The 15,195-nt window shown below is 36.0% G+C and overlaps 1 protein-coding gene across 2 annotated transcripts; it reads right to left on the bottom strand.

Moving 5' to 3' along the window:
- Window positions 1-172: 172 nt before the first annotated feature.
- Window positions 173-15,181, bottom strand: LOC125654018 (dol-P-Man:Man(7)GlcNAc(2)-PP-Dol alpha-1,6-mannosyltransferase-like). Of its 2 annotated transcripts, XM_048883760.2 has the most exons (11): window positions 15,082-15,160; window positions 14,349-14,437; window positions 11,640-11,791; window positions 9,918-10,050; window positions 9,023-9,196; window positions 7,461-7,655; window positions 6,891-6,994; window positions 6,332-6,558; window positions 4,185-4,354; window positions 3,947-4,022; window positions 173-3,719 (listed from the first exon to the last, which is right to left on the bottom strand). In XM_048883760.2, exons 2-11 carry the CDS (start codon window positions 14,389-14,391, stop codon window positions 3,485-3,487), a joined length of 1,509 nt encoding a protein of 502 aa, XP_048739717.2. In that variant the 5' UTR covers window positions 14,392-14,437; window positions 15,082-15,160; the 3' UTR covers window positions 173-3,484. The 2 variants fall into 2 exon arrangements, with proteins under 2 accessions (XP_048739717.2, XP_048739716.2); XM_048883759.2 differs by lacking the exon at window positions 14,349-14,437 and having other exon boundaries at window positions 15,082-15,181.
- Between the last annotated feature and the right edge of the window lie 14 nt (window positions 15,182-15,195).

Genomic DNA, 15,195 nt, shown 5'->3' with positions numbered 1-15,195 from the left:
CATCTTCTCCAATCCAATTTTCTACCAACTTAAGATCACTTAAGATCAAAGCATCAACAAAAATGAAATAATATGTCTATTGAAGCCATATCTAGAAGCATAGAATTATATTTGTGACCACCAAATTCAAGAGATGTCAGACAAAAAAAACCCCAGTTTTAAACAAACTGGGTAAAGCATACATGCACATTTATTTTTTCAGTGTCCTTGGAGGATTAAAAGAATGTTTATCCATTTTCCATTCCTTGTGACAGTAATCATACATACAGACTGTACATTACATATGGCACATCAATTGTTTGCATTCCATCACTGTTACAATATATCAAAATATGTTTCGGAATAAATAACACACATAACTGACTTCAATAAACTCACTGCAATGTCAAACAAAATCAGAATTAGGTTTTCTTTCGCACACATACAGAAAAAAACCTATCCAATTCTTTTTTATATGCTCCTACCTACAAATACAGTAGAATGTGGTTGTATAATGAGAGAGTAGGTTGAAGATCAGGAATCATTGCAAACCATGTCTCTTGTCTCCATTCACATTATGACATAGGCGTGGCTCGACTTTATGAATATTTATGTTCGTATATCAACCAATCCAGGAGCTCCCACACTTTTTTTTTTGAATGGAAAGAACATCACTCTGATATCATTGATTGCCTAGTAGCAGAATAATCAGAATTGTTGGTTGGGAAAACCTGACACAGTAAGGTTATTGATACAGAATTTGAAAGCATAGCCTTTGTTGTTGAGGCTGATTTCATTAATCATATATAACTACATGTATATACTTAACTTACTTCTAAAAGTGTCTGTAAGCTTTTTTGTCTGTTATTATTAAAATTTTTAAACAACCACATTTTACCTGACTATTACAATATTGAAATCTGGTATCGTGACTTGTGATTGCTCAATAAATGATTGTATGATTTCATAAATATTCATTAAAATCGAAAGTTTCGCTGATCATACATGATGTAGGGTAGGTATTTCCAAATTCAGTAAGCATGACTAGAGACGATGAGGATCATGGTACCTTGTGGAAATCAGTTTAATAAAGGCCCCACAGTGCACATTGAACAACATTTCCCCTTTCTAAACAAACACCTATAGATAATGTGCTTGTACAAATATTCTCTAGTAAAATTTTGAAAGAGGTTTTTACATAAACAGTACGTTTGAGAGCCATTCAGAAAATTAATTTCAAAACTAAATTTCAAAAAGATCTTTTAATAGTAAATCAACATCAGTATCTGAAATCCCCCTTCACAGCACACCTTGGTCTCAAAATCTGTGTATAGTAGGATAAACACAATATTGTACATATTACTGAAAACAACACGCACTCAAATCCGTGTATAGTATGATAAATATAACCAATGTACATATTACTGGAAAAAAACACACACTCCATCAATTCTAACAATCAACAACATACAAACTTGAAATAAATATCAAAATAATCTGTATCACAAAACTTGAGACCTTTGCAGACTATAACAAGGTCAGTTGGCTAAAAGAGTCTAGCTTTACATGTAGTATGACCCAATAAAGGCCCACCAACACTGTCTAAATGGAATGTATACAACTGGGATAGTTTGGAAATCGATGCATTGGGTGAGCTAAATTTGAAAAAAAACAAGATGTGTTTATGAAACACTGATGCCCCTGTATGGCCAAATCCCAAGGTCAAAAGGTTTGGAACAAAAAGAAAGGTCTTATAGCAAGGCATACATATATGTGTGAAATATGAAAGCCCTAGTACTAACCATTCAAAACTTATGCCCAAAGTTAAAGGTTTTCAAAACTAGGTTATACAAAAACTCAAGGCCATGAGATCAAACATCTTACTATCTCAAGAAAGGTCTTCTCAAAAGGAATACACATGTGAAATATGAAAGCCCCATCTTCATCCATTCAAAAAAATATGGCCAAAGTTAATGTCACGGACAGACAGACCAAAATCTATATGTCCCTGAATCTCCAATTACATTAAACAGGCATAAAAATCTCAAATGTGTTATCATTTAAGGGCTGTTCCAGAAATGATCAAATGGGGGGGTCGGGCAGCAAACGATATTTTTTTGTGTGGGTGGTCGTATTTTTTCATATCTTAATTGGTCCGTGGTTGGACTGTTAAAAAAATATTTATTATGGGTAGTGGGTAGTTTCTATTGTTTTATTTTGTGCCACGTGGGTGTTGAGTTTTCAGAATATTTTTATTGTCGCTCTTGTCGTGTTGGTTACAAAACGTCGGAGGGAAAATTGAAAACATGCTTTCGAAATGCTGCTTCGGAAATCGGAAGTAACATAGAACTATTCGAGTTGTCGCTCTTTGCAGCGCATAACTTTCCATTACGGCACTCTTCAAATTAGAGGCGCGTTTAGTAGGGTCCCTTTGGACGTGATGGCGGCGAACTCATTACAGTTTACAGTGCATCGATTTTGGGAATATTTTGAAACCAATAGGTGTTCCGTTTTCTAATAAAAATAGGCAAACCTTAGTTGATTTATACGAGGGTACCGATGCGTTATATTTATCAGTCGGTGTGATGGTGATATAGAGGCCTCCGGGCGCGGGCTCCATTAGAAGACGAACGATTCGTGGAAAAACATCCATACCCATTTCATGATAATAGCATCGTTTGGACTCCCAGTCTTTCCAACATTCCCGCCATAGATGCCTTTGATTGTTGATGTGACATCGTTTCTTCAGAACTACTGTGATACAATGTCGCACAGGCATTACCGCGTCATTGACTAGAATGTTTGTCCCGAAAACCTCTCGAGATTTGTACCGTTTTCATTTTAAAAAATATTTTTGTGGTGGGTCTGGTTAGTTTTTTTTTTTATTAGATGGGTCATTGTAAAATGAGTTTATTAATTTGATGGGTCATGGGGTAATTTTTAATTTTTTTTTATGGGTGCTTGGTATATACAAAAGGTGCCTCCCCCCCCCCCCCCCCCCCCCCCCCCCCCCCCCATGTATTTATTTCTGGAATAGCCCTAATTCAAATGTATGCCAGATATATCTATTTAATGCTTATCACACACCACTAGATTATCTCTGAGAATTGGATCAAAGTCCACAATGCTTTTAGTTGCTTCTGGTATCATAACTAGTTTGTGTCAAAAACGAGAATTTTGATATGTTGCCTGATTGGCGACTGCCATCAAGGTTTCTGATAGTGGCTGGCTAAGAACAAAATCAGTTCACATACCAGCTTTTAGCAAAGAACTCGTTGAATGCTTAATGTATCCACCTGTGGAAATCTACCACAATTTACACCTTGGGATATTGACCTCCTTTGGTTTGGATTCTCAAATACGCAATATTGCACATACAATGTAGTAAATATAGATGATAAAAAGAAAACCTGACTTAGTACTAGGAAATTCTAGTATGCTTTGGATGTCTGTCTGAAAGTTCAATGTTCACTCGATTTATCAGATTTCCTAGAAGCTCTAACCGTCAACTGGATTTTACATGCAAATTTCTTTTCAAGATCCAGATATTGGGCTTTGTTTTGACAGTGATGGGTGGAAATGATCGCACGTCAACCCTGAGTCTATCATAACTGTCTATTTTTGCTATAACTGAGTGTGTAGCCTGGTAAAATTGTAAAATGTCATCATTGCCTACAAAGATGTGGGAAAACTCCAGCATTTCCTGTGATCCTGGCATCAAGTTTTCTGTTTTATCATACCTACAATATACAATGACCACACTCAGGCAAGGCTGAAGGAAAGGAGCTGTTTGATAGAATGAATATGTCTGATTCTATTGCATTGGGTGTGTATAATATTTTAAAGGTGTTGGAATGGATGTAACTTTGAGCAGCTTACAAGTACACTATTGAAAACACATTGAAAGGAAACTATTTATGATGTACATACATGTATACCATTCAAATTTACTACACTTAGAACTTACTTCCATTTTGGGTTGATTTGAGTAAATCTAGTAACCCCAGTCTGGGCAGCAGGTACATCTATGTGAAGGTAGACTGCTACAATAACACAAAATAAAATCAATCAATAACACTCACATTCATATCAAGATACAACAAGAGGCTCCCGAGACCCATCCTCAGTCAAGAAAACATTTACATCCAGTATTTCATCACTTCCTAAAATACACGTAGAGATAAAAGCATCGATGACTAGGTTACCTCTGTATGGCTTTTCTAGCTGGTGAAATTTTTGCATGGCCTGTCCCCCAGGGTAGTTTTGGTGGGAGACAAATAAGAATATGGTGGTGCTCATAATGTTCCCAAGAATGTGAGCCACTGCAACCAGGGCCACCAGTCTCTTGAAGCATGACTTGGATCGGTTTGCCCATCTGTACATAAAGATGAAATAATTGGAAAGGGTAACTTGAAAGATAAACATTTCCTGAAAATACATAACATGTTTATGGAACACAATGTTACTGACTTTAGGAAAACTCAAGTATAGCAAATTTAAATTTTTTATATGAAACACTGAGTTCAATAATTGCCAAGTATATTTAAGACATTGTAAAGGCTCCAAATTTTTAATGCAAGTAAGATAAACAATTGAGTTACTGTTTTTAAAATAATTATTTTTGCAGTAATTATAGTTTAGTGATTTTCATTTTAGCCATGATACATGTATGTGCATAACTAAAAGAAGTGTATGACATCAGATGTACAGTGTATGTTGCTTTACATCTCATTCAAAAATTGTTTTTACTCAATTTGAGTTGTCATAAGCTTATAGGTGAAGTGTCACTTTTGTACTATGGCACTCAGAGCTGTAGCAGTAAGGGTTCTTTATTGTGTGGAAGTGTACTGTGACAAGGAACCTCCAGATTTCAAGGTCAAATCAGCACGAGCCACGACTATGCGATGTAAGGGAGCAGTCACTACCTATGTTAAATGTCTTTTTTAAAATAGATATGATGCTGCTTTGGAATAAGAATCAATCTTAGGACCGCCAAACTATGTGAATTTATTGATATTAGTGATGGGAATTGGTGTGAATTTCACAATCGATGATTGGTTTACTGTAACTAACTAATTATCGATTATAATCTGACATAGAGAAATTCTATATTAATTAAAGTAATTTAAGTACATAAGTACTAAAAAAGTGTAAATAAATATTTTCTACGTTTATATTCGTTGTTTCCATAGCTGAGAGAGTGTAAGTGAATATTTTCTGTGTGTATTTTTAAAAAATTTTTTTAATTACATATATAAAAGTCGCCAAAAAACAGATATCGTTTGCTTCAGTTCCGGTCCGTATAACAAAGTTAAATGTCATTAACTGACGATGATCTGGCTGAATTAAAATTTAATAAGGGCCTAACGTTCAGCAAAGCAAAATGAGGAAAGAAATTCATTTTATTAAAAACAAAATTAAAACAGATAAATTAAAAGAGATTTATTGTCACCAACTGAAAATACGATCCGCACGTGCAGAGTAATAGTGGCCTTTGAAAGAAGTTTTTATATACGTAATTCCCACATGGCTTTGCTACATGTAGTATCAAGATTCTCTTTGATAATGGTCCTTCGTTTATATGCCTGAATCAAAGTACGTCTATCTCAGTATCTGACCAACGCGAACATGCTTTATTCCCCTTGTATGGATACTTTCGCTTTCGTGTGCGCCGCCATTATGATAAACAAAACTTTTAGGTTACTAGATAGGTCATGGCAGGAATATTCTTCAAAAACTACAGTCGTTGAGAAAACAAAATCTAAAAACCCATTAATTGGAATAAAATTTTCATAATCGGGCGCTTAGAATTTGCCGACAATCGACTGATTTTCGATTATAATCGATGATTGGAACACCACTAATTGATATGCTATTTTGTTTATGTTGAAAATGTGCTACATTTTATTGTGCCAATAAGAGTACATTCACAGTAACTCGCATAAACTACTCTGATATTTGAAAACTCTTCAGAAAGATAAGAAACAGTATTTAAGCAGAGGCACTCAACGTTTAACGGATTTTTGCATTTGAGAAGCAGTAGACGATATTTGACGATTTTGTAGCCAATAAATGGACTTTATTTCCAGTTCATCATGACGATGCGAGAGATAAGACCTTGACAGAGTTGCTGCTTGACGGTAGGGGTGTAATTATCATGTTAAATGGTACTTTTCGCCAAAAATTGCAAGCGATGCAGCTGGTTAAAAAAGAAAACCAAGATGGCGGCGTGATATACCATGTGAATGGTTTGATCACAGGAAGACAATGTTTTTTATATTATACATATATAAAACGTCGAGTGCCTTTGTATCTAAGGACAAAATCTTAACAATTGGTAGTTTTTACTTACATTTTGGACACACCAGCTGCTGCCACCACATTAAAGATGGGTACCACATAAATGATGAAGCGCAACTCTTTATGTGGCAGATTGGAGTATAACAAGACATAGCCAATGGCAGGTACGAGGAGAGGTCGAAGGTGAGGGTTTAAGATGATTCCCATTGGAACCAAGAATGCACTCATAGACAAAGCCCTGGGTAGAGCGGACGTAAAGTACCACGCAAACGGCTCGGTCTGACATTAATCAAGGACCACAACATAACAGAAATTATGATATACTTACATATATATATGTATAACTTGTAACTATTGAACAACTGTCTCTGCTCTATAAAAAGTATTAATATTTTACATCTATAATGAATGTCATGCAACCTTACATAATAAATCTTATTAATACCATGCAAGACACGGTTCTACCAATGAGCAATATGAAATTAATTTTGATTTTGGTCTTTCTCATTAATGCATAATTTACAAATAGTATCTCCGATTATTCTTAGACTAAAAGTATCATTTCAGCTTCAAAACTTACAATGAGATGTACTGAAAACAAATAAGGATACGCCCCATTTTGAGCTTTGGTTCTCTATTGTATTGAACCACAGAACCTCTCCTTCCGGCCAAAGCCAGCGTCTCCAGAAAAAACTGTCCACCACTACCGTCAAACCTGATAAAGAGAATGGTTCAGCAAGTATGTGTAGATACTGGAAGAGGAGCATTGATCACATGCTGTGTTCTTGATCTTGAGCTCCATCAGGTTTTGCATAGTTATAAAATACTTAGTGACAAAGAGCTGAGACACAATATTATCAGTTTACCTATTTAATAAATATTCGATATTAACTGAGTGTACACTGTAATATAATTTATATTAACTGAGTGTATACTGTAATATAATTTGTTTTTATGTAAAATTTCATGTTGTTTAATGGTGTGGATAGTCACACAAAGTACAAGAGACAATAAACAATTACATGTACAAAGAAATACAACTTCCACCATGAAAGCCTCGACATGAACATGCTCATATTTGTAACGCAATAAATTAAATAGGCAGTACTACACTGTACATTGAATGAAACCGACAAAATTACTTCACAACAGAGTGGGCATCATTATAATTATAAACTTACCAATGAGAATGATCCCTGCGGGTATTACATGTTTTAATAATGCTGTGATTGTCAATCTCTTAGAGAAAACCTCAGCTGCCAAAATCAGTCCTAAATACACTGCTAGCTCGGACCGGAAAATAATAATAGCTGCTCCCGATATCCAGAGAAATTGTCCATGATTTTGTTTAATCCAGGCTGCTAATGCTAATAATACTGTAACAAAAAGAACTGTTTCAGCAAGCATTTCCCAACCCTCTACAGACATTACAATCGGAACTCCTCAAATGTCTCACACACTCAACAAAGATCTTGGATGTAATACAATGGCATCCATGAGAGAATTGATGCATTGTAATCTATGATGTATGTAACGTCGTGCAGTAGGCTGTGACGTCATAGTCAACAATGCATCCAATTCTCTCATGGATGCCATCGTGTTGCATCCGACAACTATGTCGAGTGTGTGAGACATTCAAGGACTTCCGATTGACAGACATTATACAAACACATACTACCCAAGATGCATCAGGTGACAAGTTTAATGGTTCTAGGCCTCATAATGTTGAAGTTATGAGCCGGACACAAACAAGAGGTACTGTGAGCAATGCTCACTAAGAATACCCCCCACTTACCCCAATCTCCCAAAGGGTGTTGGTAATAGGTATAAACTACCTCTTTTCTGAGTGTAAAAAACAAATGGCATGACAAACCGAACCATATTGCTACTTCGATGTCCAGTGCGCGTGACCTTTGACCTTTTGACCCCAAAATCGATAGGGAACATCTTTATCCCATGGGTAGTCAGCGATTTTTTTCCTTATATAACTGGCACCGATAAACGGTACCATTCCCAATGCCAAAAACCATTAATTTTTCCCAATTTTGAGACTAAAAATTCCCAATTTACTACTTCTTGTTTTGTAGAACTCTTCTTTCTTTTCTTTTAGTTGAAATCATTTGCCGATACATTGGTAGAAAATTCCCAATTTGTTCGATTTTGACGCTATTTTTCCCAATTGAATGGGTACCGGTACCAGTACCAATGGGTAGAAAAAAATCGCTGGTAGTCCATATGTATGATATGGTGACTGTAGGTGGAAAGGATAACGCTTTAGAGCCCGGAAACCATATTGCTACTTCGATGTCCAGTGCGCTTGACCTTTGACCTCAAAATCGATAGGGAACATCTTCATCCCATGGGTAGACCATATGTATGATATGGTGACGGTAGGTGGAAAGGATAATGCTTTAGAGTCCGGAAACCATTGCGTCTACAGACGGACAACCCGATTCCAGTATACCCTCCCACAACTTGTTGCGGGGGGTATAAAAAGCTAACAGGCAGACATACACGTTATATCATAATATATGTAAATAATCAAATAAGAATTTCCTGTAAATTTGCCCATTTACACAGTATGTACATATTAACTAAAATGCTTCAAAAAAATTTGTTGAACAGTCTCAGAGGAGATGTGCTGACAAACTGTTTCTGCAGTATATTTACACGTAATTAACAACACACAGACATATCCACATTTACAGTATTCATGAAATCACATCATTAGAATACCCCTTACCTAATATGAGAGCAAATGTATTGGGTAATGGTCTGGACATGTAGAACATGAAATGGAACTGAGTGGCTGTTATAAGGAACATCCACCGCTTGAGATCAGGACCGAAGCGGTACTTGATAGCGTTTCCAAAGACTGAAAGTGCAGCTAAGACGTACAGTCCCAAGGCGGTCCTTACTGAAGATACAAAGCAAAATAACCTGACAATGTAATGTATGGAATTACAATTTTAGAATTAGGGTGTTTTGTGGTTAACACACTTGCTTCTAATTGCTGGGACCCTAGTTCGATCCTAAGGATTGGCAGTGGCTGTTTGACAGAGGGTTGCCCACACAGATATGAGGGTTTCCTCTTGGTTTCTCTAGAGCTAATGACACCCTTAGCTCTACATCTGATCCAAAGAAAGACATTGATTTAACTAGTTTGCTAATTGCCATAAAATAAATAAAGTTTCATACACTTTTTGAGTTAGAAATTGCTTATAAAATCACACAATATTATCAAGAATTAAAATCGTTCTTAGTCATGGAGGTAATATAGCCAATACACATGCTTACACCTGGTTTTCAAGGTGCTAAGTGAATGACAGAGACCTAGCCTCTCCCGGGTGGACTCCAGTCCATCACTGTCTAACCCCCAGCCCAACGAACATGTAAAGTGCCCTGCTTAAGGACACAGCATGCAACCACTGAACCCCTCTGATTGCCAGCCTGAACTATACATACTGCATGTAAAAGTGCATTAATGATTAACCTGCTTAATGCAAGATGTTTTGAACTTTTTCAGGGTATTTTTTTTTACACAGTGATTGCAAGTAGAGCATTTTCAAATATCCTTTTAACATGATTAATGAAATACATAGTACTGTGTTAATTACTAAATAATCTGAATCCCTTACCTATATATTGTGATATGAATTTGGAGACATTCAGAAACTGACATAGGTACACTGCTGGGGCTGTTGTCATGGCAAGAACAAGGGGCCCCAGGAAGGTTCTGGGGACCACACCAGGAAACTCTAAATGATCATACTGAAATAAAGGAGAAGAGCAAATCTGACAAGATATAAAGTTTTACACGAACCAGTAGGACCTATTGTGGAGAAATGTTTTACAAACTTAAACCTTGAGCTGATGAATAAATAAAGTTATATACTTTTCTTCATTTGGACACATACTGTAAGTAAAATGCTTTTTAAGGCTGTTTCTGAGATCAGTGCTTAATAAAGGTATTCAATGTATAATGACCATATTTCATATCTAATAAATGGATGGTGGAATATTTGTAATCATGGTATCATTTTGAAGGGTTCATCAAATAAAAATAATCCACCATAGGAATTTTCAAAATTTTGCTTACTGCTGGATTTATTTCACCTAGTATTTAACATTGAAGCATATGGGAAAAGCAAGTTTTACAATATTCTAAGAACAAATTATATTTTCATAATTATCTCTTGGTAGAAAGTTACATACATTTTCTTTTTATGAAGATATGAAATAAAATTAATCATTGACCACACATATTTTCAGAAAATTAGATTTTTCTTATTTTTACAAAGGGCAGACAACTCTTCCAAAAAGTCTTAAGTGCAAAAAGGTCAGCTTCTAATCATTTACCAGTCATGTGAATTTCATCTGCTTCACTTTCATCATTATTTAACAATACACTTTTATGTTGATCTAAATCCTTCAAAATTGTTCGTTATCCTTTCATTATACATGGAATACCTTTCGGACTTTCCTCATTGCATCTATTTATTGAATTGCCAGTCTATCACACTGCTGCATAGGAAATTAATCACTAGAAATGTAAATACAATATATTGTGTAAAGTTCACTGCTTGGGTACATGATACGCCTATCTGGATTTTCTCTGGAACTGTAAGTACATTGATGCATATCTAAGTTTGCATACTCCACGATCCATCACCAGACAGAAGAGCTAGGCTTCCGTGTCCAAGACATGATCCAGTCACAATTCCAGTATGTATGTAACCATAAAATTCCATGAGGTCACAGTGACCTATTTTTGTGTCACACTGACCTATTTTTGTATCACACCACACCTTTCCCCATAGATGAATCGGCTGACCTGGTTTGATAATCCTAGGCCTCACAGTGTGAAAGATACGACCTGGACATAAATAAGCAAACAGAAAGATGGATGGGTTGATTGATTGATTGTTTTCACTCATGAATACTGAGATATCACCAGCTGTAGGTGAAGTACCAAAAATTTACTAGACAGGTCTATGCTTAGTGCTCAGGGCTGTAGCAGTGAGGGTGCTTTATCGTGTCAAAGCCTACCACGACACGGGATTTCTGTTTACAAGGTCATATCCAAAAAACCTGTGATTATCACTTCTAAATGCTGAGCATTTAGTGAAGGAGCAAGTTCACTACCTATTTTAACGTCTTAAGTTTGACGCAGCCATGGCATGAGTAGGGCTCGAACTCACAACCTCCTGGATACGAAGCGAACGCTCGATCTACCACAGAGCTACCGAAACCAGTCAGATGAACGGGAAAGATACTATAGTACGACCCGTCAAAGACAGGTGTATAAATCAGGAGAAAGAATTTATAACACTGATTTAGTTCATGACAGCTGAAGTTACCTGCTTAATATGGATGCCATGATAGAGAATGTCATGAGTTGCCTGTATATTAAAGCTCTCCTCTACTTTAGTGAATGGACAGACCACGATGTGGAGGAGCATGACGGCTCCAGCCAGGGATTCCACAGAAGGCCATCCCATACTTCTACACCCTGAAAATAAATTAATGTCATTACAATTATTCTGTCAATAAAATCATTTCTACACTCTGAAAATAAATTAATGTCAATACAATTATTCTGTCAATAAAATCACTTCTACACCCTGAAATTCTGTCAATAAAATGAATTCTACACCCTGAAAATAATGCCAATAATTCTCTCAATACAAGGTTTTATCCAGCATTTAAATGTTACTACCCATTTTATATTCAAGCATATTTACAGTCTGACCATACATAAGAGATCAACAATGGGAAAAAGCTACAGTCTAGAGGAACTTGGAAATTGTGTAATGTTTTGCAACTATACAGACTGCAGTAAATCTACTTGATACAGAAAATGAATCAGACTAAATTCAAGAACCTACAGATTTCTTGTATTACATGATTACTTAATTGAAGTCCCCCACAATAGAGTGTTGGCAAAATGGGTAGTAATAAAATGCACCGCCACGGCACATGATACGCCCATCACATATTGTTAACAGTATAGATTGTACCCATTAAAACATTTTTTTTTATATCACCTTAATTAAATGTCACAGTGACCTTAAAGTAGGATGCGACACACCTTCTACCCAAGATGCATTAGTTGACCAATTTTGGCAATTCTAGGTCTAATAGTTTTCAAGTTATGAGTCGGACAAGTTTTTGCCATATATGGCCATATCTTCTTAATGAAAAGTCACAGTGACCTGGTTTTAATGTGCGACACACCTTCTACCCAAGATGTATCTACAGACAAAGTTTGATGATTCTAGGCCTTGTAGTATTTAAGTTACGGGTCGGACACGAAAAAGCTAACAGACGGACGGACAGACGGATATCTTCTTAATGAAAAGTCACAGTGACCTGGTTTTAATGTGCGACACAGCTTCTACCCAAGATGTATCTACAGACAAAGTTTGATGATTCTAGGCCTTGTAGTATTTAAGTTACGAGTCGGACACGAAAAAGCTAACAGACGGACGGACAGACGAACGGACATGAACGCCATACCATAATACGTCCCGTCTTAAGACGGGCGTATAAAAACCGGGCCGGGTCACCTTCATAACCCGATTTCTTTAGTTTTCTTCGTTGATATATCTTTGTTTGTTTTGAAACTTACAGAATATATTCTTAATGATACATTTAGTTTTCAGTACAAAATTTAGCACATAATATTACCTACAGATAAAGAATGCAATGATTGTAAAAAATCTGGTTGGTAAAATGGGTAACGAGACCAGAACACACATTGATGCATATTTTCTGTAAACTATGCACCTGCTGCTGAAAACCTTGCATTTTTTCAATTCATAGACTCAATGCATTATTTGACCATTCCAATGCCTTTTATTTTACTTATCGGCGATTTTTCCAAACCCGGGCCAAGAGGAAACCGGATGCGTTGACCTGGTGGGCCGGGCTGACGTTATTTATTCCGATTTACTGATAATGTTTTTGATTAATTAACCGTAATTGTGAGATCAAAGTGATATCCATTCATAATTAGTAATTGTTGGGAAGCTGAATTACGTTCAGGATGCGTCAAAGATGAAAGTGACATCTAACACCCTCATTTTATTCAGAATTTTGATATTCCGCCATGGGTTACCCGCATCAGGGTTTGACACTAAGGCATGTCCGACCGACTGAGTCTACTAAATGATAGGTCCAGTCGGGTAAAATGTTAATTTACTAGTCCGACTGGTCGTGTTTAAAAAATAAACAAATTTAAGAAACTTTACTTTAAATCATAAGATACTTTATTCTTTAATAAAAAAAGAAAGAAAAAAAAACTGTAAAGAGTTTGCGAGCAATTTTGAACCGCATGCTGACATAATCTATATTCTTAGTTCTAATAAATCGCGGTCGGAAGTGATGTTCTACGACATCTACACAATGTTAATGTAAGTAAAGTTATGTTTTGGTTAAATAGAATTATTGAATTCATTTTCATTAAAAATAACCAGTTCATTTGAATTGAATATAAGAAAGTGTTTATCAAGTTAATGAATTACGTCGTAAACAGCAATTTTTCGGTGTTTACATATGTGCGGGAATGTCTATATTCAAATACGAATTCTCGTCCTCAAGGAAAGCAAAATATGTCCCAAGAAAGAGAAAAAGGGAAAACGTTGGGAAGAAACAAAGCAGGGCTTAATTATGAAATAGAAATTTCAAAAAAATATTGAGGTCATTTTATTCTAAATGGATTAAAGAATTTCCATACCGGTAAGAATTTAAAGAAACTGAAAATATGTTTGAAAGTAAAAGCATGAAATTGAATGACGAGACTAAAGATTTTTTTGTGACAATTAAATGCAATTTAGTTCAAACTTAACATTTGTCATTTAAATTAAGTATTTAGATATGGAGAATCTATCAGACTTTTTCTGGAAAGTTGGTCAGGGCTACTGGATATAAGGTCAGGTCTAGCGAAAATCATTTGAAGTAGCCCGACTGGTCTAGTGCTCAAAAAAGTTAATGTCAAACCCTGCGCATCCAGTTTCCTTTTGACCCGGGTTTTAATAAATCGTAAATATCAAATACATAAGACTCACATAACATGTGTAGTTTCATTGTTGTGTCACATACATCAGTCATAATCACAGAAAAATGTGTATTTTTTCTCGCTACTCATTTTACCAACCTGAAATAAACAATCCTTGATATTTTCACAGTGAGGCAAAATTATGCCGTACATTTTGTAGCGAAGATTCAATGTATCATCCAGATTGGGATTAAGAAGTTTCACATCAAACGAAAACAAAGAAACGAAAAAAACTAAAATATTCAGATTACGAAGGTGACCCAGCCCGGCCCGGTTTTTACTACCCATTTTACCAACTATCCCCACAATGTCACTTAACACGGGCTTGCTTCCGACTTCTAAATTTCATTAAGCTTGGGATAAAAACAATCAACAGCTGTTATCTATATATCTTGTTACCTGCTTAGATCTATAACGATATTTTATTCAAGATATAGGCCTACTGCTGAACTTAACAATCTGGACAGGTTGGGATCTTCTCCCTCTTGATTATCCCTCTTTAGCGAAAAATAAAACATTGCGGTAAACAAGTGTTTAGAATGAAAATAATGGCAAATTCCGTGCAATGCTGAATAAGTGCGACACACACTCAACATGACACGAATTGTCTCAGTCAAGAAATTTCATATTTACGTTTGTCATGGATTTTCGGGAGGAAAATAAAACTCGGAGAGAGCTACATTAATGCAGCCAGCCAAAAAAACGTATGTCAATCACAATACAAAACCAATCGAGATGCTTACTTTGTACGACAAAATCTCTTAAATCACCATACCAAGGGAATAAACAAGACATTTCATATTTTCGGCTAGTTGTCGAGCATGCAAAGCAGAAATTAAACTTCCGGTTGCGTACAC

Source organism: Ostrea edulis, chromosome 7 (assembly GCF_947568905.1).
Source record: "Ostrea edulis chromosome 7, xbOstEdul1.1, whole genome shotgun sequence".
NCBI lineage: Eukaryota > Metazoa > Mollusca > Bivalvia > Ostreida > Ostreidae > Ostrea > Ostrea edulis.
Note: the sequence above shows the minus strand (reverse complement) of the source record. Positions and strands in the feature narration are given on the sequence as shown.